The sequence below is a fragment of the Macrotis lagotis genome, chromosome 3 (assembly GCF_037893015.1).
Source record: "Macrotis lagotis isolate mMagLag1 chromosome 3, bilby.v1.9.chrom.fasta, whole genome shotgun sequence".
Classification (NCBI taxonomy): Eukaryota; Metazoa; Chordata; class Mammalia; order Peramelemorphia; family Peramelidae; genus Macrotis; species Macrotis lagotis.
In genome coordinates, this window is record NC_133660.1 from 281815201 (window position 1) to 281842450 (window position 27250).

The 27250-nt window shown below is 49.7% G+C and overlaps 1 protein-coding gene across 2 annotated transcripts in view; it reads right to left on the bottom strand.

Moving 5' to 3' along the window:
* Positions 1 to 3265: 3265 nt before the first annotated feature.
* KDM2A (lysine demethylase 2A) overlaps positions 3266 to 27250 on the bottom strand; it is an 81529-nt gene continuing 57544 nt past the window's right edge. For both annotated transcript variants that reach the window (XM_074230956.1, XM_074230957.1), the window contains 11 exons: positions 26977 to 27103; positions 22983 to 23377; positions 13450 to 13533; positions 11804 to 12070; positions 11374 to 11505; positions 10084 to 10173; positions 8237 to 8949; positions 6637 to 6800; positions 6386 to 6544; positions 5446 to 5661; positions 3266 to 5230 (listed from right to left, as the gene is read on the bottom strand). In XM_074230956.1, the coding sequence (XP_074087057.1) occupies positions 5049 to 5230; positions 5446 to 5661; positions 6386 to 6544; positions 6637 to 6800; positions 8237 to 8949; positions 10084 to 10173; positions 11374 to 11505; positions 11804 to 12070; positions 13450 to 13533; positions 22983 to 23377; positions 26977 to 27103 (2529 nt within the window). In that variant the 3' untranslated portion in view covers positions 3266 to 5048. The remainder of the gene's footprint in view (positions 5231 to 5445; positions 5662 to 6385; positions 6545 to 6636; positions 6801 to 8236; positions 8950 to 10083; positions 10174 to 11373; positions 11506 to 11803; positions 12071 to 13449; positions 13534 to 22982; positions 23378 to 26976; positions 27104 to 27250) is intronic.

A 27250-nucleotide genomic window follows, 5' to 3' on the forward strand; every position in this document is an offset into this window, starting at 1 on the left:
GCAATTAATGAATAGGTAAGTATTCATTACCACGCCTTTAATGTATGTGTCATGCCCAAAGATGAACTCCCTTCACGGAGTTTTCATTCTATCGGAAAAACCATATGAACCTATACTAATGTGCACTTGGTCTCTCTATAAAAGTCTAATGACAGTATATCTACTGGAAAATGCAAAGTGATTTTGGAGGGAAGCATGGCATCTCGGGAATCCTATGGGAAATGCCACTAGCAGAGTTCTGAAGGAAGGCAGGAAGGTGATGTCTTATCAGGGAGGAGGGAAGCCTCAGTTTGATAATAGTTTATCAGCAGGTCCAAGATGATCCATTGGGATGGGGCAGCTAGATGGCTCAGTGGATAGAGCACCAGCCCTGGAGTCAGGAGGACCTGAGTTCAAATCCAACCTCAAACACTTAATAATGACCTAGCTGTGTGGCCTTGGGCAAGCCACTTAACCCCATTGACTTGCAAAAAAAAAAAAAGCTAAAACAAGATGATCCATTGGGATCCACTCACCCATGGGTTAGGCTATGCTTGGAAATGGACCTGGGTTGGAGGAAATGCTTTGTACCAACTTTGAATTTGAGCCAATTCTCTCCAGGCAAGTGCTATAGAAGGACTGCCCTGGGTCTTGTTGAGGGAAATATTTCTACTTCTGTCATAGCTTTATCTTCTCAAGAAGTTTTTTTTGTTGAAAAAAATGAAAAAATGAAACTAATTGATTAAATAATTACTGCTAATAATAATGCAAATCACTGGTATAACTGGAGATTAATAGAGCTGGAGGGGTTGCTATATTAGGTTCATATGTGAGGAGGGAAATTTTTTTATTTTTATTTTTTTAGATTTTTCCAAGGCAATGGGGTTAAGTGGCTTGCCCAAGGCCACACAGCCAGGTGATTATTAGGTGTCTGAGACTGGATTGGAACCCAGGTCCTCCTGACTCCAGGGCCGGTGCTCTGTTCACTGCGCCACCTACCGCCCCTCGAGGAGGCAAATTTTAAAATAGTAATTTAGGGCAGTAATGAAATGTATGACTGACTCATGGCTATTCCAAGAGAGATTACTTTCTCAGGATTCTGTGAGAGGCAGCTGCGAGCTAGAAGAGCATGCTGGTAGGGGAAGGAACAAAGTCTCAACCAGAGCCAGCTTGGGGAGGGCCTGCCCTCAAAGGGGAGGGGTTAGGTTCTCTTTCTCACACTTAAATTTTGGCTCATATTGAGATTTTCCCCAAGTGAGGACTAAAAAGGTACACAATGTATAACGTAAATCAGATATGGGCCAGGTAGTTCTTTCCAACAAACAAAAGAAATGCTAAAAAAAAAAAAAGGCTCAGAGTGTATATTGATAGGAAGACTTAAAACAGGATTTGGAAACCATAATTATGTCTGTGAGTTTGTGTGTGTGTGTGTGTGTGTCTAAGTAATTATAAAGCCTAATTCTTACTCATCAGAACATGTAGCTTGCAGGACTGCTGATTAAGCATTTGACATTTCACCTCAGTTCTGAACTGTCCAAACAATTCTTAGACCCTATCTTTTGTTAAAATGGGCTGGGCTTGGGGTGGCTAGGTGGCGCAGTGGATAGAGCACCGGCCCTGGAGTCAGGAGGACCTGGGTTCCAATCCAGCCTCAGATACTTAATAATTACCTAACTGTGTGGCCTTGGGCAAGTTGCTTAACCCCATTGTCTTGCAAAAACCTAAAATAATCATAAAATAAAATAAAAATGGGTCAGGCTTGCATCTATCTTCTTGCTGGTGGATGTCTTCTCCAAGACCATGGGACTAGTTACTGGCATTCCTTCCCAGGTCACCAGTTAGTTCCAACCCAAAGGACGAACCTAGAAAAATCCATGATGAGGGAGGACCTTGTCCACTTAAGATCAGGAAGAAACAACTGCCAGAGAAGCACAGGGTCACCTTGGCTGAAGTCGGGTGCCTCTGGTGGCATAAGTCTTTCCTTTTCCTCCACCCCCCACCCAATGGTATGGAGTTTGAGATGGTCCTGACCCAATCCATCCTGGAAGGAAAGAGGGGCCTGGGAGTGTATTTATTAGTCCTCAGCTCTCCCTGTTGGGCAGCCAATCAGGAGACTCTCTTATCATTTTGAAGTGCTAAGCCCTTTTTGGAACTCTGCCACCATAGGTTTAGAAGTAGCTGGGAAGTTCATCATTCCCAAAGGGTTCGACAAATTCTGGTCTGATGATGATGATGGGACCAAGACAGGAAGCCAAACTGAAAGCCAAGAGGCTCAGTAGCATACCGAGGAAGCCCACTCACAGGATTGCAGCTTTAGTGGGTATGGCTTCAGTTTTTATAATCTTTCAGGATCACTTGGAGGACACAGCCAACTAGCAGCATCCTCTAACAATTCAGGATGCATAGAAAAAGCATTTCACAGGAGAGCCCTGGGTAGAGACGGAACAGAGAGCACCAAAGGAAGAAAGGGGTAAGAGAAAACACAGTCGGCAGCCAGGAGGCTCAGAGGATGGAAGATCCATCCAGGCCAAATCCAGGCTTAGCCAGTTTCTAGCTGTGTGACCTTGAGCAAGCCACTTGCCTCTGCCTCCATTTCCTCATCTGGAAAAGAAAATAGCAAACCACTCGGTATCTTGGCCAAAAGAAGAGGTGCCTTCACTCTGCTACTAAGTTTCTGGACTTGGGGAAGGTGCGAGGATTAAAGGAGGGTGGATGACGCCCTGGAGGGGGGTTTCCTTGGGACCTGGAGGAAGTGAAGGAATCCACAAGATGGGCCTGGGGGGCCGCCTGAGGAAGCCCCTGGAGTCAGGAGGCTGGCTGGGGGGGGAGGGGCTTTCTGCTCGATTCTGGAGTCCCTCAAGTTTAGGGTCCCCAGTGGAGTGGGCAGCTGCCCTCCCCGAGGTTCGGGGGGGGGGGCAGGGGGTCTTTGTAGCCCAGTTTGGATGGGGAGGAAGAAGGTGAGCGCAGGTGTGGGCGCGGCGCGGGCAGGTGTCCGTGGCTGCGTGGCTGGAGACTCCCCGGGGAGGGGCCTCCCCTCTGCTCCGGCCCGGGTCCTCGCGTGTCCACGAGCCCCCCCATCCCTCGTGCCCGGGTTCCGTGCCCCCGGGGCTCCGTGCCCCGGCTCGCCTCCTCCGCCAGCCGCGCCCCCGGGGGGAGCGGGGCAGGGGCCGGCTGCCGCAGGGCGCCCACGTCCCGCGCCCCCCGGCCCCCGCGGAGCGCCCGGAGGCACAAAGCACGGAGGCAGAGTTCTAGAAACTTCTTTTATTCAACCCCCGAACAAACAAGCGCCCCCGGCCCCCCGCCCCTTAGCTAAATAAAAATGTCCCGTTAGAGTTCTTTCCATCTTAAAGTTTATTACACAAATAGCGCCCCCGCCCCGGGGCGCCCGGCCGGGCCGGCGGCGTCCCTTCAGCTTTCTTGTCGGAGCAGTGATGCGGGACCGGGGGGCGGCCGGGCCGGGGGCGGCCGCCGCGCGCGGGGCTCTCTCCGCAGGGGCACCCGGGGGCGGCCGCCCCCGGGCACGGGCCGCCCAGGAGTCCTCGCCAGATGCCCCCACTGAGGCACTCTCGGCGCGGGGGGCAGGGCCGGGCCCCGCCGTGCCAGCCATGCCCTCCCCAGGCTCGGGGGGGCGGGGCCCTCTGCCCACGGCTGCTTTGGAGAAGAGCAAGGGTGCAGGTGGCGCCTGGCCCGGGCACGGGCGGGGAGGAGACAGGAGAAGGTTGTGCTATTACATCCTTACAGATTGGGGAGCAGAGTGCAAATTTGCGTATACCATCGCTAAGCTCTTGCCGCGGGGGCCGCCGGGAGCACCCCCTCACTACCAGAGTGACCCAAAAAGAAATCACCTCTTCTTTCTTTTTAAAGTGCAAAAAGCTCTCTGCTGCCCTAGAGAGGATCTTTGGACCGGCCTGCTCAATGCAAAAGAACGGGGGGCAGCAGCCTACACCAACAGGCACATGCAGACCGCTCCCTCCCCCCCTGCCCCTGCTCTGGGGTCCGGCGGGGGGCAGCTACCTAGCGGCTGTGCAGGGGGAGAGCCAAAGCGGAGTATTTCTCTAAGCTGAAGAACAAGGATCGAGTCACCAGACTATACACAAAGGACGAGGCCCCGCGGGCCTTCGGAAGAGCGGGGACCCGGCCTGGTCCTCACCTGCCCCTGCCCCTGCCCCCCACCCCCCACCCCCCACCCCCAGCTCCCTCCAAGCACACACACCCAAGGAAAGCCCTCTTCAGAGAAAGAGAAGAAAAAGAAATCTTGGAGGGAGAGGGGGCTTCGGTGGGGGGGGGGGGTCTGGGTGGTTGGGCCAGCCGGGCATCCTCCCCGCCACCCGGCCCCGCGCCCGACATGGCCGCTTCGGGCTCTCCCAGAGAGAGCCGTGGCAGGTCCACAGGGCGGCAGCCAATTAAGTGCACAGCAACGGGACGTGGACTGGGGCAAAGTACAGGGAGGCCGTGTTTGTGGAGCGGGGCCTGGGCAGCGGCAAGCGCGGGCGGGGTGGGGGAGGGCAGACACGGAGGAGGCTTCTGGAAATTCAACAGCACCAGTGTGGTTTCGGCCCGCCTTCTCGGCGGGTACCCCCTACGGAGGCCGGGAGGAGATGCCCCCGAACCCCCCAAGGATGCGTCTGGCCACTGGGGCAGGGCCCCTCTCTCAGCAGCCGGCGAGCGGCTCCCCTTCCGGGGGAAGATGCTGGGCCCTGGCCCTGCTGGGAGGTGGGGGGGGGGGGGGGAGGGCGGCCTGGCCTACGTAGGGCAGGGGGTGGTGCTGAGTTGGCACGGCACCCCCGACTATCAGCTTGGTCTCCAAGTGAGCACCTCAACAGCACCTCCTGTGACTTTTTCCTATCCCTTTTTCATCAGAGGGAGGGAAAGAACGAGGGAGGAAGGGAAGGAAGGAGAGAAGGGAGCACGTGGGGCATCCTTGTGCCCGGTCAGAGGAGGACCGTGAGGCAGGAACACCCTCTCTGCCCCTCCTCCCATGCTGTGCTGGAAGGGGGGCAGGGATGAGAGAGCAGAGGGAGTGGGAGGGGGGGTTTCTGTTTCCTGTTCAGTCTGGGGCTGACTGGGCTTTAGCTGATTTTCTGGATCAACTTCTCGTCAGACAGGCAGTAGAGGCTGTTGATGGACAGGTCTGAGATAAAATGCTCACAGGCCTTCCGGGTGATCTGCTTGCAGCCTCGAAGGTCGATCAAGGTGACGTTGGAGATGCGCCGTAGATACAACAGGGACTGGTCTGTCAACTTATTGCAACCTGAGGACAGAGAGAGGCAATGAGGGTAGTCCTACCCGCCAGAGCCAGCGCCACCTCCATCACATAGACACCGTGGACCACACACAGAATCCAATCCAGCCCGTCCCTTGCTCCCTCCCCAAAAGCACTGAATGTCTTCACTGTTCAGGAGGGATCACTGACCAGCCCTGGCACGGTCCACCCACCCTGAGGCGGACAAGAGCCGGTGGCCATACCTGCCATATTGATTTCCGTGAGGGAATTGCGTGTGGAAGAGCCGACGGCCGTTAGCAGATTGGACGACTGATCTGTAAGGTGGCTGCAGTGACTGAGGTCAAGTCGCGACAGAAGCGGCATGTGGCGGATGATGAGGCGGAGAGTGGCGTCCGTGATGTCCAGGCCGGCCAGTCGAAAATCGGTCATGTTTCGGAGCTTGCTGCGATTGTCCTGACCTGGGGAAACAAGAAGGAATTGGAAATCCAGACCATGCCCCCCCCCCCCCCCCCCGCCCCATCAGGTTCTCTTTCCATGGTGGTCGATTCTAGTGCATGCTGGTTCACAACCCCCAGTCCCCTGACCCAGGTATGTGCTCCAAATCCTTCCCACACTCCACCTCGAGTGCCCTTCGTCTTTCACCAGTTTGCCAACCTCTAGCAACAAGGTTTCCTGGAGGGACCCAGTTATCTTCTGTCCCAACAAGACCCTCAAAACCAGGCTCACTTGCCCCATCTGACCCATCTCTGAATTGGGGTTACCAGTGGATGACCCTTTGGATGAAGAAGATCTGAACCTGGGATCCAAGAATTTGCTTTTGAAAATAACATGATGGTGGGTTTCCTTGGTAGCTTGATATATATTTTTAGGGTTTTTGCAAGGCAGTGAGGTTAAGTGACTTACCCAAGGCCACACAGCTAGGTAATTATTAAGTGTCTGAGGCCAGATTTGAACTCAGGTACTCCTGACTCTAGGGCTGGTACTCTATCCACTGTGCCACCTAGCCACTCTGACATATTGTTTTGATAGATTTAAAAATATGGTTCTGAGAAAGGTCAACAGGCTTCAGGTGGCCCTGCTTAAATAATCAAGCCCAGTAAATCTAGACCTCGCCATCTTGCCCAGTAGTCACTGCCCCTGACTCAGAATGACAGAGCTGGCTGCTCAAAGATAGATGCCTACCAGGCTTATCAGTTGGTGGGGTCAGCAAATCTCGAATCTGAGGGTCCTTGATTCCAACAGCCCACCGAAGGTCCAGGGTCCTGAGAAGGGGGCAGCTGGAAGTGCTGAGCGCAGAGACTGCAGACCAGGAGCAGCCTGCTAGGAGGAGATCTTTTAGGCCTGCAAGAGAAAAGCACTCCAATTGAGACTCATGGTTCCCCTGCAGGGGCTACAACCCAGACACGATCTCTCCTTGATTCAGGACAACTCACCGGGAAGCCTGTTGACAAGCCAGGTCAGTTGCTTTTTGGAGATGTTGGTCCAGCTGAGGTCCAGGCTGACCGGCTGCCTCTTGATGATGCCACTCAGGGCCTGGGGGACAATGGCCTTGCACCTGCTCAAATCAATCTTTGTCCAGAGTCTCTTGTCACAGCACCTGGAAAAGGTGAGGAAAATCAAGCCACCACGGATTAGCTTCCTCCAGAGAAGAGGCCCCCCCAACCTGGCTTTCCCAACCACTGCGACTGCCATGAGATGCCTCACTCTGCCACAGACTCCTGACCTGGGCTGCCTTGCGGGAGGCACAGAGTCTGAAGGTCTCTTCATCTGGGTAAAACACCCAAGGGTTCTGTTTCCCAGGAGGACCATTCATTTTGTTCCTCTGTCTCCTCTAAGGAGGGGGAGAAACCTACACTGGCCAGGGATGTGCATGGGGATATCAAGTCACCCAGGGCTCAGGAGCCAGGTTTTCTTCAGCATTTCTGTAAAGTAAAGCTCTCCTCTCTGGAGGTGGGGGGCAGGAGGCATTTAAAACTTTTCCCTGAGTCCTTCTGAGCTGTCACTTCCATCTTTTGAGGTGCTCCTTGCTCCTGACTTGCTTGGGCAGAATCCAAAGGGCAGGCCGTGGCCAGCGCTGTAGCTGTGCAAGGCCACCTCTGTGGCTATGCAAGGTCACCTCTGTTCACTCCCTCTGGGGAGAGTGGCTCCTGCAGGATGGAGGATGCCCCACTAGGCAGTGGGGCAGATTTGACATCCAGGCTGCCAGGGCCCCATGATGAGCGGGGTACAGGAAGGGGGAAGCTGGGGTGTAGGCAGGGCATGTCTAGGGATGAAAAAGAGAGGTCCCTGGGGTACACATAACCGAACAGCTTTCTCTTGCTCCTAATGGAGCTCAGCAAAAAGACAAGTGACTGGGGGTTTGGAGAAATGTCGTCGCTACTAGTTTGCAAAGGGAACAAACTTTACCTTGTGGGACTGAGAAGGTTTCTTTGATTTCCCATCACTTTACCATTAGACTCCTCTAATTATTAAGCTAAGGTCATTAAAGAAAAGACTTGTCATCCGGACAACCTTGGTTCATAGGAACCCCAGGGCTACTGGCAAACCCAAGAGGACTTGCCTGGTCCGGACAGACAGGAATGGAGGCCTAGTGGCTCACTGCACGGCTCAATTCCCGATGGGAAGTACAGCACGTGCGATGGAAGGCTTGGAAAAGATGAGAAGGCACAAGATTGGTAAAACTTAAGCATCTCTGAGAAGAGGGCCAGAGATATGCCTTGTGAACAACCTGTCCCTGGACTGATCCCCCACCAAGAGGGCTGGCAGAGAAATCCAAGGAGAGAAAGGCAGAAGGCAGGCCAACAACCCAAAGGCCCCCTAAACTCCACTAGTGCCAAGGCAGTTGCCAGCAGGAAGCAGCCTGGCTAAAAACCCAAGAGAGAGTAGTTTTCTGAAGGGCTCATCCTTCCCAACAAGACCAGAAGGCCTGAACCAGGAACCACAGAGATGAGGAGTGGCGAAGGGAGAGAAGGCTCTCCTCCCACCATCCCGAGAGCAGCCCCAGCTCTCTGGGTTCCCTTCTTCCATGCTCACCATTTATACCATGTCTTGCACACCCGCATACATTCACAAAGTTCTCTGCGGCTGAGGTAACGGAAGACAGACATCCAGACCTCCCGCTGCATCCAGCTCTCATCCCCGTCCTGTGCCCAGCTGCCCCGGCCGTTCAGTCTGGCTGCCCCGCCCTCCTCTGCACTGTCCTCCTCTTCCTCGTCCTCGTCCTCCTCGTCCTCCTCTCCGGCCAGGCCCTCTTCGTCCCCCCGCTGGGGAGCTCGAGCCGGACAGTGCTGCACCAGCACCCGGGGAGAGTGGCGGAGGTTTGTGGAGGAGGCTGTGATGGCCTGCAGCTTGGGCACAATCGATGTTCCATGCAGCTCTTTGGTGGGCCTCTGCAGTGTGACCGTGAGGTAGGACCCCCGGATTTTGGCCTTCTCTACTTCAGAGAGCTCTTTCTTGCCACTGGGATTGTTCTCCTTTTCTCGCATCATCGTTCTCTCAGTGGCCTGAAGCCTCAGCAGCTGCCGCCGTTTGAAGCGCTCGTCACGGCTGGCACTGTGGTGGTCACTTGGACCGGCTCCTGGGGAGGACCTGGTCACCATGCCCCGAGGGGACACTGGGTCATGGATGAGCTGCAGCATGGCAGTGGGCGAGTGAGGGGGTGGTGTGAGTGGCTCATCACAGCTCCGCAGAGGCCGCAGGACTTTGGCTTGGACCACATCTTCATCACTGTCATCCATTTTACGTTTCTGCAAAATAGGCCCCGAGAAAAGGCAATTAGTGCCTGTTCTTTCCAAACTGGCATCATGTGTTCTTAAAGTGACCCTGAGAAAGATTCTCTAGGTCCCTAGGGCAAGTCCTCTTGATTCTAATGAGCTGCTGCCACCTGGGCCCTGATGACAAGAGGAAGGAGGCTTTCTCAGCTGGTCCCGGGCTCCATTGCTTCTCCCCAGTGCACAGCCAGCTTGGTTCCCATTAGAACCGAGCTGGTGGGCCAGCCTCCCATACTGACGCAGCACGATCCATCCCAACCCGATTTGCCTGATGTTCACCTCCTTCAAGGCTTCCTTCAAGCGCTCCAAAAGAGCAGCAGTCAGGCTGCTATCAGATGGAACTCTGACCAAGGGTAAAACCTGAGGAGCAAGGCTTGGTCAGAACCCAGGGAAGAACAGGGCAGACTTTGGGGTCCTGAAGTTCTAAGAGAAGACCCATCTACCACAATTTGTCAGGAACAGTGGCTCTTCCCAGACTGCGGTCAGATGGCATCAGGATGAACCCTCACCCCAAAATCCAAACTTCCCAGGATGGAAGGTCCAGCATATCAGACTGCTTCCCAGCTTCAAGGCTGCTGTGGCCAGAGGCCAGGCGCCATTTTAGTCTGATGCACTTGCAAAGTGTGAGAGCTGACTGGAAGCCATGTGATGCAACAGCAAACTGGAAAATTAAATGTTCCTAACTTTCCCTTCCTGGGATCCTCTGCTCAGGTCTGGCTGTCGAGATCTCCTGGGTCATGGCCTGGAGAACGTGGCCTCTGCAGAATGGTGGAGCTCTACAAAGCCACGGTAAGAGGTGGGTGGGTGCCGGGAATAGCAAAAATGGGACTATATGTGACCAGAAACTCAAGGGTACCAGCAGATGGCCACTGGTCCACCAAGAGGTATGAGGTTTCATTTTTGCCCCTTCCCCTTTGTAGATCCTTTTGGATTCCTCAAAGAAGCCCCTGCCCTGCCTGTGCTCTTTCTTTCTAATTGCTGAGCAAGTTCAGCCACCTGTATACACCAAATTCAAGAGGAGTGTGCATACTAGAGTTGCTCCTTGGTGCTGTGTACTGGATAAGTCCAGGACTGTCCAGAGCGGGGAGAAGCCGGGGCTGGGCCACTCACCTGTACCTTCTCAGAGGTGTCCTCCTGGTAGCACTTTGGACACTCCCAGCAATTAGGCAGCTCATCATTGAGCAGTCCTTCTCCATCCATCTGATGAAAACACACGCAAGGGTCAATCACAAGCCTTTTAACTTTAACTCTGTCTCTTTTCTAATCATCAGTGACCTCCCAAAATCCCCTATTCAGGAAAGTCAATATTCTAGTAAAACTGTGAGAAAGACGCTATCACTTTGGCTGAGTCAAGAAAGTACTAGACAAAAGTGAAGATACTGAACTTTCTAGGAGATCTGAGCATCATCTAACTGCTGAATTTTTTTGGCCTTTGTTTTTCAAGGCAATGGGGTTAAATGAGTTGCCTGAGGTCACACAGCTAGGTGATTATCAAGTGTTTGAGGCCAGATTTGAACTCAGGGACTCCTGACTCCAGGGTCGGTGCTCTCTCCACTGCACCACCTAGCTGACCCTGCTGATTCTTTTTCAATCTGCCCAAGGAGTTGGCCATCACGGCAGAGACACACAGAAGAGACTATCCTCATGTGGCTCTGATTGGTTCACAACTGGAATGCTCTATTCAATTCTCAGAGAGATAAATGAAGAAGGGCACTAACAAGCTGGACAATACTGACAGATGGTCAACCCAGATGGCAAGAGAACTTGGGAGATTCTCATACAGGACTGAGCTGGAGATATTTATCTTGGAAGAGACAAGACTGAGAGGGATTTTATATATTTTGGAAGTTGTTTCTTGAGGAAGAGGAGTTAAACTGAGAACAACTGGGTAGAAGATAAAGAGTCAGACTGCAGTTGAGTATTGGGGAAAAGCTCTCTGACCATTAGAAATGTTCCAAAGTGAAATGACTTGTCTCTGGAAATGGAATCTCCTTCACTGGCAGTCTTCAAGGAAATGCTAACTGATCATTTGCAGAGGCAGAAGCAGGGATTCCTGTTTGGGTACTGATGGGACCAGTGCTCTGCCTCCCAACCCTGAGATTCTCTTGTCTGAGGACACTCAAGGGTCAGGTCCTATTTTCCAGGAAGACTGATTCCAGAGGGCCAATGGCTCTCTTGGGTCTGACCTCAGTCCCTAGGCTTCACAGCAGATTGGCAAAAGAGCCAATAGGCTACAGAAGGCGGGGACCAGAGGATCATTTCGGCACCTGTGGCGATGGTGTGCAGTTAGCCACAAGAAGTCATTCCAGATCTCTCTTCCCCACTAGTGGCACACCAATGACCTTCATCTGAAAGGTCTTCTTCCAGCCTTCCATCCCCAAGGAGCAAAGGCTTTCTCACCTGCAGGCATCCAGGATGAACGATCTCATTGCAGATACAGCATTCCATGAGCTTTTTCTCAAAGTCCTGGGTTTCCTCATTCTGATCCACCTCTCCACAGAGAGAACATGTGACCGAATGAGGCAGACGAGGCTAAAAGAGACACAAAGTCAGCAATCAGGGAGAGTGCAGGCCTGTAGGGACTTCGCTTCCTAAAGGCCTCTGGCTAGATGAAAGCCTAAGTCAATGACCGCCTTTCCCCCAGGGCAAGAGAGGGATGAACAAGGGATGAACAGGGGATGAAAGAAAAAGAAAACAACCCCAGTGCCTTTTCTTTGGGCTCCTATCTCTTGGCAGGGATCAAAGCCTCCTCTGCCCTCCACCCCCACCCCACAACTCCACCCTGGGGAACACAGGCCGTCCCTTTCCAAGAGCAAGGTGGAACACTCACTGCCAAACACTGGCGAAGGACGCACGACTGCTTCATGCGGCCCGGCCCCCCAAACTTCTTCATGTCCCTGCAATAGTGGCAAACACCACACTCGCCCTGGACACAGGCCTTGCATTTTCGGCATCGAACCCGCCGCCGCCGGGCCCCTGAGACGATGGGCGAGGCAGCGGGCCTGACTGGGGTCAGTCGAGGAGCAGGCTTCATGGTGTGAGGCTTTGTGATAGGAATGGTGGGGACCCGCACCTTGGGCCGTGTGGGGAATTTAAGCTGCAAAGAGAATATGGAAAGATCAGCTGGATCTAGGAGCTCCTCAGGAGGGAGAAACCAGGGAGATGCTTTCCCAGACCTTTTTTTTTTTTTTTTTAACACCAATTGCCTGCTTTTTAGGCTTCAAAACTCTTCAGCTCATCTGCTGTAGCCCAGCACTAGAGCTGGGGGTCAAGCCCTGTCCCTGATACATGCAAGCTGCATGACTCCATCATGACTTTGCCGCTTAAGTCACATAAGCTCTCGCTGCCTCGGTTTCTTCTTAAGCAAAATGCAGGTAGCACCAGCTCAAAAGGCTGTCAAGTCCACCACACCCGTAGAGGTCTGGGACAGTCCTTAATGTGAGCCAGCTCTTCTCTAACACAGGGGATGTCATGCTGAACCGGTTCCCAGGAATAAGCCATGAGATAGGTGGGGGTGGGGTACAGAGGGAGAAGGGCTGGCTGAAGGCTTGGCAGCAAGATGGCAATGAACCAAGGTCTGGTGGGCTGGGCCTGGGACACATGGGTGCCCAGAGATGCACTGGTATTTATTCTGTTATCTAGTTTTAAGAAGGAAGAAGCCATATTCTATTTCCTCTAATTCCTGACTACATTCAGCAGGGACGTAATAATCCGAGGTGAATGACCAAGCTTGGGGGAGGGGGAAAAGAGAACAGGTATTTCCAAAGCATCTACCATACAGCCAACACCATGCTGGCCATCTTACTGATCCTCATCACCATGGAAGTTAGTGTTATTATAACCTTATTCTGCAGTTGAGGAAACTGAGGCAGAGATGAAGTGACTTGCCCAGGGTCCCATGGCTAGTAACTGACTCTGGGCCTAGTGCTCTGCCCTCTGTACCACCAGTGGACTCTATTTCAGTAGGTGCAACTTTATATTAAATGTTAGCACACCCACTTTATTTGCAGGGTCAAAGTAGGAGCCGAAGGACTCTCACCGTAACCCCATCCCACTCCTAGCTTATGATCATATGGGCAACGAGGATTTTAGAAAAGCACCATCTCTGGCTACCAACTGAAGGACCAAACTGTTTATGGGCATCACAGGTTCCCGAGTTGACTGCCTTCTTTTTCACTAAACCAAAAAATGAAATGAGAATGACCTTATGACCACCAAAAAAGAGTAAAATTTAAATGACAAGATTTCAGTCTTCCCCTCCCAAGTTCTGTGAAACAGCAACTCCCCACAAAAGGCACCTCAACCCTAAGCCCAGAGTCCAAGCACCCTGGCAGCTGAACTTCCCTGGGGAAACCCTCTGAGGAGAGCCAATGGAGCAGAACGAGGGGCAGGTGGTCGGTCAGCAGCTCTGGCCTCAATCAGGAGAGTTCTTTGCTGCCCCCAAGGAAAAGGCCAAAATCAGACCACATCTCTTACCTTATCCCTTTTGGGCCACTGCACTATGGGGACTCCGGTAAGGGCTAACTTGGGATCACTATGGGCAAGCTCCTCTAGCAGGATCTGTAAGAAAAGAGGAGAGAGAAACAGAGCAGGGTAAACAAGGGACAGGGTTTCAGGCAGAAGGCTGAGGGGGGGGGGGGGCCTCCTCACTCCCCTTGCATTTCTTCATCTTAGGGGCTGACTGCAGAAGAAGAAAAACAGGTAGCGTCATCATTAAAACTTGGTCTAAGGCAGTGCCCAGCAGACACTGGGCTCTCTGCCTCCCTAATCTCACTAGTCGACTGTAAGGACCCAAGAACCAAGGACTATGGAGTCAGAGCTGTTGACCAATGTATTCCTGGAAGGGAGGGCAATCCCTGAACGTTTCCCACCCCTCCTTTACAAAGAACATCAGGCAGCCAATCAGGGCTTCCCCTTGCTAGGGGGTGGGGGTGGGGGAGAGGAGGGTGGTTTGACAATGACAATGATAGACAAGAAGACTGCTCTATCGGGACTCTCTAGGTCACTTTCCAAGATCGGGGCCTCTTAGGTGCAGAAGAATTATTGAGGAAATTCCCAGCTGCAGTGTGGATTCTGTCCTTTGCTATTTATCCTATTAGAAACAACTATCTTACTACTTATTAGGAAAATAGTTTTGATCTTGTGGACCCTTGCTGTAAAGGTCCAGATATAGAAAAGAAGGCCTTATTTGTCCATCTGTCCCCCCCCCCCCAAAATGATTCAAGAAATGTCACTGTCACTCCTCCACAGCAGATTTCCTTGAGTCCATGTTCTCTGAGATGTTGGAAACAAGTAACTGCATCAGACCCAGATATAAAAATCCGGAGACCAAACCCATCCAGCAGGTGAAAGAAGATCTTTCCTTTGCTGACCTCATAAGCCCTTCAAGAAAGGCGGCTCCCTCCTTCCCTTGGCTGGCCAGTGGCCTTGCTCCTGTCACCTTTAAGAACTCTCTCTAGCTTGTGGGAAGCAAGGACCTTCCCCACAGAGCGCCCCCCCCCCCCCCCCCGCTGGCGCCCACAGAACCCCTTCCCCAGGAAGCTCCTGACAAATATTTCCCAGGCCAAGTCTCCAGATGCTTCTTCCCCTCCCCCAAACAGATTCCATTTGCGGATGTGTTTTATTTACTTCATGTTGCTATGGCATCATATTCAGGAGCCTCCTGTTAACACCACACTGGGTAGGGGTGAGGAGGCGGGGTGCTGGCGCCACGTGGGACAAGGCTCAGGACTAGCCTCTTAATCTCCCCAGGGCGAAAAATTAAGATTCATTCAAATGTGGCTGGGGAGGAAGGCAGCCTCCCTCCCCTCCCCTCCCCCGCCCGGCCTGCCTCTCTCCGGAGCCCCGCACAGCCTGCTGGGCTCTGCCCATTTCCTCTGCTTGAGCAGAACTGAGCAGCCTGTCCACAAACAGGGACTTTCCACCCTGAACAAAACAGCCCTCCCTCCCTCCCTCCCACCCTCCCTTCCTCCCTCCCTCCCTCTGCTTGCTCGCTCGCTCGCTGGCAGGCTCGCTGGCTGGCTCGCCAGCTCCAAGAGCTGCATTTAGGTTCAGGGGCCAGAGGGGAAGCCGACCCAGGGTTCGCCTGCACCCCAGGGTGTGGAGGGAGGGATGGGGGAGATGTGTAGGTGTGGAGGGAAATGCAGATTTCCTTCCAAGGCCTACTCTCTCTCTCTCTCCCAAGTCCCCACACCCTACTTCCCTCTGAAGCTGGGGCCCCGCAGGGCAGGACCATACAAAGCAGCCAACACCCTTCCCAGCTCAGAGACAGCCGGTCGCAGACCCCCCCCCCCCAAATCCCAGACAGTCTCCCTGAAATAAAAAGGAGGGGAAGGAGCCCGGCAGTGAATCAGCAAAGGCAGTCGGAGCTCCCCCCGCACTCCCCGTGAAGCCGGGGCACCAGGGAGACCACAAGGCTGGAGCCCAGCGCTGTCCTTTTCCCTCCCCAAACAAAGGCCCCACTTTCTGCCCTCCCCCAAACCTGGAAGGCTTCACCGACTGCCTTGACCTTGGGGTTCTCGTCCCTCCGGAGCCGCAGAGAATCTCGGTCCAAGTTTTCCCAGCCTTTGTTTGCTTGTCTGTGCCGCAAGTTGTCCTGGGCTACGTGGATTTTCTGCCTCTGAAATTTCACCTGGCCCAAATAACTGCGGGCCGATATGTGCCAGGCCCTGGGCTGAGAAGGCCCCCTCCCAAGCCCCCGGAACGGCGGGCAGCCCAGGGTGCTCGGCCCCAGCCCTTCAGCTCAGCCCAGTCACGGCTTCCTGTGCCTGCGAACAATGCTACTGCGTCACTCACATGCAGCTCCCAGAAATGCTTTGCAACGGAAGATGGCAGGAGAGCGAGAGCCAGAGTGAGAGAGCGAGTGAGAACCGGGGGGAGAGAGAGAGAGAGAGAGAGAGAGAGAGAGAGAGAGAGAGAGAGAGAGAGAGAGAGAGAGAGAAAGACAGGAAGAGAGAAAGGGAGAGGGAGGGAAGAAGACAGAGAGAGGAGGGGGAAAGGGGGAGTGGGAGAGAGAGGCAGAGAGAAACCCAGAGAGAGAGAGAGAGAGAGAGAGAGAGAGAGAGAGAGAGAGAGAGAGAGAGAGAGAAGGGGGCAGAATGAGAAAGGGCAAAGAGACGGGAAAGAGAAAAGAGGCAGAAGGAAAGGAGGGAGAGGAAAAGCTAGAGGGGAAGGGGGGCTGCCAGTGGGGAGCAGCCAAGCCGGGAGGGCCCAGGCGTTCTGCTGCAGAGCTGGGAGGGGGCGTGTTCTCAAGCCGGGCTCTGCTCCCCGATTGGAGGAAGCTCTTGCCCTGCGAGGTGAACTCCTCCAGCAGCCCCCTCCCACCACCACTGCAATAGGAGAACCCTGGGCCAGCCCCGGAGGGCTCACGGTGGCAGGCTTTCAAGGCGCCAGAGAAAGGACAAGGCTCCAAGGCTTTAACCCATTCTGCTGCTGCCTGGGTACAATCTGGCCCCCAGCCGTCCTTGGCTTTCACGCCCCCGTACCCCCTCTTGCCCACCATGTCACCCCGCATTGTCTGAGCCATTGCCTCATCTGCTGCGTTCTGACTGCGCCTCCCCTCCCGCTGCAGTCTCAGTTTCTACCAAGCAAGCAACACACACACACACACACACACACACAACAGTCTTAAAATACTTGGAACAGGGCCTATGGGTGGCTTCCTTAATGCTGATGGCGAGCTGGACGCCCTTCTTCTCCTGCCCCAGCCTCTGGTCCTTCCTACTTTAGGCCAGAATCCCAGTTTACTTCCACAAACAACCACTGCCTGGTCACCCTCAAACACCCTTGTGCCAGCGAAGACCGACTCCAACCAGCCTTTTGGAGGAGCACCCATATAACACACCTTTGTGCTAGAAAACCATGACGTCGACTATCCATTCTCTCGGTCCCTGCAACTCTAGAGGTCTAGGAGTCTCAGTTAGCTCCCCCCCACCTTTTGTCCCCTTAGGGATGAAATGAGAGGAACTGAGGTGAGAAGAGTCACCGCTATGCTGTCCCCTTCTGTCCAATCTCATTAATCCATCTTGACCCTTTCCTGAATCTGCCCTAAACAGACAGTCTCTCCTTTCCCACAATGCCTTGGGGGAGCTCTGAATTTCTTCAGAAAGCTTCAGCTCACTCCAAGCTCTTGGGTACCTGGATATCAGAAGATGCCCATCATTATGGCTGCCAAGGTCCAAGTCAAAGCCTGAAAGTGGTTTCTTTTGTTGCAGCTGAGAAGTGGAGACTGAAATGCCCATCTGCTTCTCTGGGTTAGCAGTGGATTGGTGCCCCATATGAGGAGCACTCCCCACCATGTACAAAGAGTCATACTAAGCCAACGGTCTTGAATAACTAAACGCACTTCTTTAACTGCCCACAACAGAGATACAGTTTCAAGACTGCCACAGTCAAGGCACAAGAATCGACGCATGTACCAGGGGAAGGGGACAAATCCTGTTGGCCTGGCCCCACTCTGGGATTAGGGGAGGTCCCATAGATACTTATTTCCCAAACTGTTTACTAAGATAGTACATGTAGGCTTGGGCATGGCACAGTTATCAGCTTCTTCTTTGCACTGTCTGCCTTACCGTCCTAAACCTCTTGGGTGCATATTATATCAAGACCCCAAAACTTAAAAGAATTCTCAGTATTTATTCAAAATATTTGTACAGGATCACCAGACAGCAGGCACAGAGGGGTATAAAACCCTGGTGGTCAAGTCCAAATGCTTCAGTGTACAGGGAGGAGATTCAAGTTGACATTTATTAAGGGTCTTTTGTAAGACCAGCCTAGACGGCCTGCAAAAGCACACCTTTTTAAAGAGCATTCTGTACAACAAGTACAAGTCTAAGCAAGCATGCACTCCCTCAGAGGCTGCCGAAAGGAGAGGAAGGAGCCAGGCAGGGCCGTGGTAAAGGGAAACACCTCTGGATGAGTCACGGGTTTGTGTAGGCAAGATGCTATGACTAGTTCTGTCTTTTCACCAACCTCAAATACAAGATGGATGAAAAACTACTCTCCAATTAGAACAGCCCAAGTGAAAACAGTGGGCCAGAAGACACTGGGTTCTAATCCCCAGTTGTGTTCCAGAAGATTCACTCCACTCCTTCTTCCCTACTTACTTCTCAAAGGAGAAGGGGTCAGATGAGCAGATCTCCAAGGTGCCTTCCCACTTACAAGCTATGATTCTGATTATTCAGAGAGGAAAGTAAGGCTTCAACCAATGGGCAGCATGCCCAATGAAGCCCCAACAGCCTGATTCCCAAGAGAACTCTGAGGCCGCCTTGTCCAAGCACCCAAGAACAGGAGCAGCCTTCTCCTACACCCCCTGATCACAAGTTTGTACAAGTGGACAATCCAGGAGGAATCACATCTAGTTGGGATGAGCATCACCTCCAAGGCATCAAGAAGTCGGACTATTCTTAGAGACTGCCTCACAGGGAAAGAACTACTGACAAATTTAATCCACTAATTGTCATTTGCATTAGTTCTATTTTATAGGAATGGTTCACCCTTGGTTTTACCAGATTTAAAGACTATCTAATCTTTAAAGGTGAGGAAACTTAAGATGCAAAGAAAAGCCAAAAGAAAGTCAGAAGGACCCCAGTATTTATAAAGAACCTATCACATGTAGCAATCTCTCACCAGATCACAGATCACAAGTGACTCTAAGGTCAGGCTTCGATGGAGCAGGCCCCCAGCCTCCCTGGGCTATAAGGAAGCCCCCAAAGCTACAAGGGGTACACTAAGTCTGTTCTCATTAGACCCAACGCGCTTCTTTGGTTGCCTTCAAGTTGAATATGATTCTCGTGTTCATACCTCAATTAGATATAAATGCTAATAGGAACCTGACCTCCAGTAAGGTTGGAAACTGTGGGGTCACCATGAAACTGTCTCCTGAGAGAGGAATCAGAAATAGTGGCAACTCTCTCATGACACTGCTACTCAGAACTCTGAGGTTCCTGCAAATTTTTCTTCCTGCCTTGGGCTTCCCCACTTCCTGTGAGGTTTTACTCCATCCCCTTTTTGGCCCTGATCTTTGGACACCTGTGCTTGCTACATGATAGACACTAGCACTTGGAAATTCTTCATTTAGTCTTTCATCCTTCCTCCACTGAGAGCTAGCGTGACCTCTGCCAATTTCTGAGGATGTCCTTTCCTGACTTTTTTGAGAACCGTGGTCCCATGTCTGTCTCTGAATGATCTACCTTTGATCTCAATAGAACCTTTTTGCCTTGTTTCTAGGAATCTTAACTCCTTTGGGCATTTTAGGTAAAGGAATATCCAAGTTATGATTTAGAGCTGGAAGGGAGCTTTGAGATCCAGCAGTCCCACCCCCTCTTTACAGATAAGGAAAGTGAGGCCCAGAGAGATTTTATTATGATGGGCCTCCACACTTGCTTTGCAGGGCCTAGTAATGATAATACAAACTACATTAATGACCCATTCATTCAAGGGATTTCACTATCAAAAACCTATCATTAACCATTCTCTTCTTATATTGGTTTTTGTTTCCTCACACATTATTTCAATAGATCTCTTCAACATTCTGAGGTAGGACAGTGACTATGCAAGAGAAATTCATTTGAATCCACAGAATCAAAGAGTTAAAAAAAAAAGAATGAGCTAGGAATTTAGATACTTTACCCATTAGTCTGAAGGTTACCTGGGCACAGATGATGTCCTCCTGGCCAGCAGAAGCCAATGTGATCCTGTCCTAAGAGAGCATGGTGGGCAGGGCTTCTGCCTTCACAACATAACAGTTGAGTTCACAACAAGGGACCCCCTGTGAGGGACTGGCTAGGTGGGAGTCCTAGGGTAAGTTACTACTCTCTCTGGGCCTTACAAGTGGGTTAATCAGGGGGCGACTAGGTGGTCCAGTGAATAGAGCACCAGCCCTGGAGTCAGGAGTACCTGAGTTCAAATCCGGCCTCAGACACTTAATTACCTAGCTGTGTGGCCTTGGGCAAGCCACTTAACCCCATTTGCCTTGCAACCCCCCCCAAAAAAAACCTAGAAGTGGGTTAACTAAAGAGCATCCAGGACCCTCCTCTCTCCCAATTCTATTATACAATTACTGCATGGACCCAATACTTTCAGATTATTCAGATAATCCACCAAGAGAAAAACAAAATTCCTTGACTTCCTAAAGTGCAGGTCTGACCATATCACTCCAATTCCAGTTGTTCCCTATTGGACTCACAATCAAATAGAAAAATCATCTGTTTGGCTCTGAAAGCTTTTCAACCCCTGGGCTGCTCTCCCCCCTCCTTCTTCCTTCTTACTCCCCACTGACACTGGACTCAAATAAGACACTTCAGTTTCTGTCTCAGTGTCCTCCTTGTGCTCAAATGCTCTTCACCTCCTGGTTTCCTGCCTTTCCCAACCCTTCCCCTTGAAGTCTAACAGGTCTTCTTCTGTCCGGTGCTCTCAGGGGTGGGCTACGTCCCTTACCATAAGGGGAGACCTGGGAGGACTTGGGCTGTTTTGGTCTTTCTTTGGCTTGCCTTAGTACTTTGGTCACTGTCAAAGTGGAGCCCAGAAGGGAAGGACACACAAAGAGCAGTAAGCAGGGTTTAAACATCTTATGAACCTGGTTAAGTTGGTTCTAACAATGAAACCAGGAACTGGCCTTAAATGAATCCTCCTAAGCCCTTTCTAACTCAAGCTGTGAGGAATTTCCAAGTTTCTTTTTCCCCAGTGCTAGGATGATATTCTACATTCCTAAACATATTAAAATTCACATCTCTGAGATTTTTTCTCCCAACCCCTGGTGCCAAGCTGAGCTAGCTTAGTCAGATGACATGAGGAAGGAACTCACTGTGGATACCAGGTCCCTTCTATAGACCCAGATGCTCTCCCTCCTGAGTCTCTCTGACCTCAACCTTTTCAAGACTTCTCACTCTGCCCCCTCAGCCCAACTTCTACCTTCTCAATTTCACCACAGCTTAGGAAGTAAAATCACATACTACTTTTTTCAATGGAGGGAGTCACACTGATGTCATCCCTAAGCTGGGAAGTATCTTCTCTGAGACAGTGGAAAATAGGCAGCCCCTTAGCGGCATGCAGATGACCAAAAGAAAACAGAATCAGAAATTGGAGATGTAAAACCATGAAGTAGGAAAATTTAGACCACCTTGCTTTAAGGGACAATATAAAATGATTTCTTCTAAGTTCTCCTTATTTTATAAAACATATAATAAATTCTTATAATATGAACTGAAAAGTTCTTTTCTTTTTTAAAATTTTATTTATTTAAGGCAGGGGGGTTAAGTGGCTTGCCCAAGGCCACACAGCCAGGTAATTATTAAGTGTCTGAGGCTGAATTTGAACTCAGTTCTCCTGACTCCAGGGCTGGTGCTCTATCCACCGCGCCACCTAGCTGCCCCAATAGGAACTGGTAAGTTCATTAATAGTTGAAAAGTTCTACAAGGTTCAAGATTTACCACCATTTAATAGAAACTGGAAAGGATTTCTGAAAGATTTATTTCCTTTTGCATAGTTATGCATATCTTCAAATTTTCTTCTGGGATAATTTAATGAAACTATGAAAAAGAATTTTTTTATTTTAGGTTTTTTCAAGGCAAATGGGGTTAAGTGGCTTGCCCAAGGTCACACAGCTGGTAATTATTAAGTGTCTGAGGTCGGATTTGAATTCAAGTACTCCTGACCCCAGGGCCGGAGCTCTATCCACTGCACCACCAAGCTGCCCCTGAAAAATAATTTTTTTAAAAAAAGCCCAAGTTTCAGAATTTTCATATATTCCTAGGGAAAAAAATTTTTTTTTGAGATGGAGGTAAATGAGGATATGTGAGAAAGACCAAAGGATCCTAGTTCTAGAAGAACACATACCAAATATACCAGGTCAGGTACTGGATTAAGACGGTACCTTGTCCATTGGAAAGTAATAACACGGCTAGCTAAGTAATCAAATGAGGTTTATCTTTAATGACAACCCAAGAAAGTATAGGACAAGCCCTTTTCAACAGACTGGGAGGAGATGGCAAGAGAATCCTAGGCAGTGAGGAGATGAGCAAACACTGCAAAATAATGAAATAAGCCCCTTTCTTCTTGAAATCAAGGCAATCTTTTTCTGACATTGCTGTGAGGCTGGGAGAACTGTTTCTCAGGATGAATGAGGGCCTGTTCCACAGTAGGGTAGTTTGAAATACCAGCTTAAATCTGAGTCTTCAGAATTCTGGTTTTTAGAAAGGTCCTGAGGTCCTTTTCTTGGTGTGAGTAGAGTCTAAGAACAATGAAGAGAGAAAGTTCTTCCCCTTTCTGTCTTCAAGCATGACCTGAGGACCAACTGATCACAAGATCGAGACTCCTCTATCTATCAAAACCCCACCAGTCAGAATCCCCCGAGGATTCTGACAGCCATGAACTCCCCCTGCTTTCTGAACACCCCCCCCACACACACACAATCACACACACACACCCCCACCCACCACTGGTTACGGCTCTATAGATGTGACTTAATGACTCCTAGGACAGGTCTTTACAGTGCTTCATTTCTTGATAAAATTCTCAACAGCTCATGGATCAGAAGTTTGTTTTTCAGTAATAACCCTGTCACAGAATCCCTTGGAAAAGGAGCAACTTTTTAACTCTAACCTGGAGTCCACTCTATTTCTCAAAATGGTTATTGTTTCATCAAATAGATTCTTTGAAGTGAAATTCTACCTAGCATATTTCAACGAAAAACTTCTTTCACCAAGCTCACAATCTTTTTGGTGACCAAGGAAGATGAGGCAGGGACAGACAGACTAATCCTTGCCTAAATCTCATCAAAGTCTGCCTGTACTTTAACGCCACACCAACAAGGTCTAAAACCACCTGTGTAAGCATCCATGAGTCATGAATTTGGAGGAAGATGCTACCAGTAGAACAGTATCACAGAAAACCAGAATCTCTCAACACTCTGCAAGACTGCTGCTCCAATGACATACCTCCACACTCTCCTCCCACCCAGAAGCCAGGCAACCCTTCATCCAGCTGTCCTGTGCAGATCAGGGGAGCCGTACCTTGACATCAGCAATGAGAGCATCTTCATCTTCGATCCCTGTTGGGACACATTTCTTGTGTAATGGCAGTGACTCTAGCTTATCCACAAGGCACCGGAGACCTTCCAGCTCAAAATGAGTTAGGTGGACCTGCTTGTCCTTCCGGGGACTACACTGAGGATCCCACACTTGACCATTGTGGGAGCTGCGGCTAGATTCTGAGGATGAGTCCACTGACAAGGTTCTCTTCAGCCCTTGCAGGTTCCTGCAGGTCTTGCTTAGCCCATCATAATCCACATTAACTCCATTGGCCATGGGACTGGTGAGGATGGAGCGTCGGCTGCTCAGGCGCCTTGGTTCCTTCTCAGAAGTCTCCTCATCTACACTTCCAGACTCCAAACCATTTAACTCCAAATCTGCAGAGATGGAAAAGAAAACAAAGTGAACACAAGACAGAGCCTGAGGGAATCCCACCTAACAGTTACCATGAGAGAGACCCTGAGGTTAGTGAGGGCCAAAATGAGTTCAAATGGAAGTTCTCTTTTTAGATTGACCCAGTATGTGAGTAGGAAGGGGAGCCCCAGATCTGCTCCATCCCTTGTCCCTGAGCAGGGACTTGGGGGTGGGGGCAGAGATCCCCCTCATTTCTCATTTCCCATTTCCTCGGGAGGCTCCCACGCTGAACTAAGCCATGAACCAGTACCCCACCCACCTCAACCTGAACTTTTCCTCTCCTCACAGCAGTCTTCAGCCTCCAGACTTTTCAGACCATGTCCTTCTGTTCCACCTCTCCAAACAGAAACTAATAGTCATTTCATGTCCCATCTTCTGAGTTCTTTGTCCCTTTGTCCTATTGCTACCCTTTCTTGTCCCAACTTCAGATTGCTTCTGTACATAAAGAAATCTCTTCATATGAAATATTAAATTCATATTATCCAACTTTAACTGTGCTCTCAAGGCAGCATGCTTCTCTAATTCCATCTTTTTTCCTCACAGAAGTTATTTCAAATTTTCTATTGATCTTTGCTTTATCTTATTCTTTTTTTTTAAGGTTTTTGCAAGGCAAATGGGGGTAAGGCCACACAGCTAGATAATTATTAAGTGTCTGAGACCGGATTTGAACCCAGGTACTCCTGACTCCAGGGCTGGTGCTTTATCCACTATGACACCTAGCCGCCCCTTTGCTTTATCTTCTTAATCAACCTATTGGTTGAGGCATCTGCCATTCCTCCTCCTGGACACCCACACCTCTCTGGGTCTGCCTTCAGCTTTTCTCTAATGGTCTGTAACCTACATCCTGACTACTAACCATGGGGATCCTTCTGAGATTCTGGTTGGAACCTCTTCATTTCCATTTCTCAGACATCTTTCTTGGTATCAGCTACCAACCACGATTGGCTCCCATGTACAGGTCCAACCACCATCTTTGTGAAGATGATTCCCATATCTCTTCCCAATGCTCCCCTCAATTGACTTGATGTTGACCTATTTAAAGCTAAACTCACCATCTTTCTCCATGAACCTGAGTCTTAGTCTAAACTTTCATCTGGCTGTCCTCCATACTAGCAATGCACCTCTTTACCTCCACCTCAGAAGTCCCTCTCTTCCTTTTGGGTGAAGCCCAGGCACCATTTCTAGTCTGAAGTCTTTCCTGACCCTGAGCCCTACAACTTCTTATGCCTTTTCTCTCATACCAGCTTGTATTTTAACATATGTATTTATTATATGTAATATAAATATGTTTGAGTATAAAATTCATTAAAATAGTTTAGAATAAAATACTTCATGTATTTTATTATATAAACACAAAATCTTATCAGTTGACTTTATAAGTTAATACACAGATACAAGCTTTAGTATAAAAATCTTAGTGCAGTCTTAAAATATTAAATCTCCAATAAAGGTCTAATTTAAGATATATATATGTATAGGGAATGAGATCGAATTTATAAGAATAAGGGCTATTCTCCAATTGATAAAGTGGTTATAGAACATAAACAAGTAGTATTAGGAAGAAGGAAATTGAGCCATTAAATGGTATTTCAAACTATTAAAGCTTAAAAATCACATGATTTCTGGGACATACAGACACAGACACACACAGTTTACATGCATAAATAGGCAAATATAATATGCATAATATAGTAAAATACAAGCTAGTTTGGAAATAATACTAATCAACTTAAAAAGTTAATGTGTATATGTACATAATAAAATATATGCCTATAATTTAGAAGTCATATATATATATATATATATATATAATTTTTTTCTGAATATTTTTCCCAATTACATATAAAAAGTTTTGAAAATTAGTTTAAATTTTGAATTCCAAAAATTTCCTCTCCCCCTCTATGCACATAGTGACTAACTTTATCCTGTAGATATTTTTACATATCTTAGGGTATGAGCTTGCTGTGAGCAGGGATCAGTTCACTCTTTGTACTAGGACCTACAGAGCCTTGCACTGAATAGAAATCCTTTAGACTTTTATGCCCACCTCCCCCCCGCCCCGGAAATGGCTGGGGGGGGGGGGGGGGGGACTGGAGGGGCCTTTTCTTCAGCCCTTGAAAGCCCTTAGAAGAAGGGCTGTCATCTCCTCCTCCAAGCTCTTTCCCTGGCTAACTAGTGCTAAATTCTTTGGCCCGCTAGCAACATGTGCAGCACTGGGCCTGAAGTCAGGAAGACCTGAATGCAAATTCAGCCTCAGACATCTGATTGCCTCAGTTTCCTCAACTGTCTTCACAGTATTGTGAGGTTCCAATGACATCATAACTGTAAAGCACTAGTCATAGCACCTGGCAGAGATGCTGGCTAAGCTCCTATTATTCTTCTGGTTTGCCATCTTTCAGAATCTGAAGGAAAAGAAAACCTCCCAGGCCCCAAAGTCTACTCTATCACGCCCTCCACCTTATGCCACATATCTCTCTACATTGTTCAAGGGAATACAATGAACAGATGGTCCAGTGCCTCATTAGAAACTCAGGAACGTTGTGGTTCCTTGTGTATCCCATTCCTAGGATCTCCCAGCCTTAGAAACCGGATGAAAAAATGGACAAAACTATCTCAAATGAGCCTTTTCTTGAGAAACATATGCTAGCACTTTCTGATCACCAGCCTTCTTCAAAATACTCACAGACTATTCCTTTTGTCATCCTAAAATGCTGTCACTGGTCCAAAATTCACCTTCTTCAAGACTTTCAAAGGCTACCACAGAGGCCCCAGGCCTTGAGATGTGGTTTATCTGGCCCTAGTCTTCAATTCAATGAGGGCTACTGGGGTTTCTGCTCTTGGCAGAGCCTTCTGTCAATTCTGTCTGACCTTTCCCAGTCTGAAAACTGACATCTAGTCCAGACACTAAAGAAATGTTTTCCTATTCTCCCCCAGTCCCTAATAGCACTATATCCTTTGGATATTATAGTTTTGGCTTCTCTCTTCTAAGACCCTGACTAACCTAGGAAATGCATTCTTTTTTTTTTTGATATTTTTTTATTTAAGGCAACGGGGGGTTAAATGACTTGCCTAAGGTCACATAGCTAGGTAATTATTAAGTGTCTGAGGCCAAATTTGAACTCAGGTCTTCCTGACTCCAGGGCCAGTGCTCTATCTACTGTGCCACCTAGCTGCCTAGGAAATGCATTCTTTAGACAGTGAGATAGACCAGACTCATTCCATCTATGAAAATATCTGCAGGGACTCAAACAGGCCCTACCCTCCCACCTTTCTAATAAGGCTGGGGCTGAGCAATGAAGCTTCTGGGTTAGGAAGCCAGGACAAAGAAGTATGTCCATTTATTCTGGGGAGCCCATGGTAGAGAGAAGCATATGTGTTGGAGGGTCATCCTTCTGACCATAGAGCACATTCTGGTTTTCACAGGAATCAGATCAGAAATAAAAGTTCAGTGAGTGGAGGCTTCTGAAATTCTCCCTGTCCCTAAAGAACTTGGTAAGGGGGTGGGGGTGGTAACAATTTGGTTTCAAAGACTGAAAAAGAGAAAATCAAGGCAGGTACTCACCCATGCTGAGGGATTCCTTCTGGAAATCCTTGGTCAGATGGGAGCGGTTGGTGATACAGTAGACATAGCGTTCTAAGACGTACCAACACATCTCATAGTAGAATGGATAACGGAACTTATTTGGGACCTATAAAGGGACAGGGTGATAAGCAGAAGAAATTGATAGTTCAATTCCAAGAGAACCAATCATTCTGAGTAACATAATTAGCCATAGTTCACCAATCATTTTGAGTAATATAATTAGTCATAGTTCCATCATTTTTCTTCCCTGAAA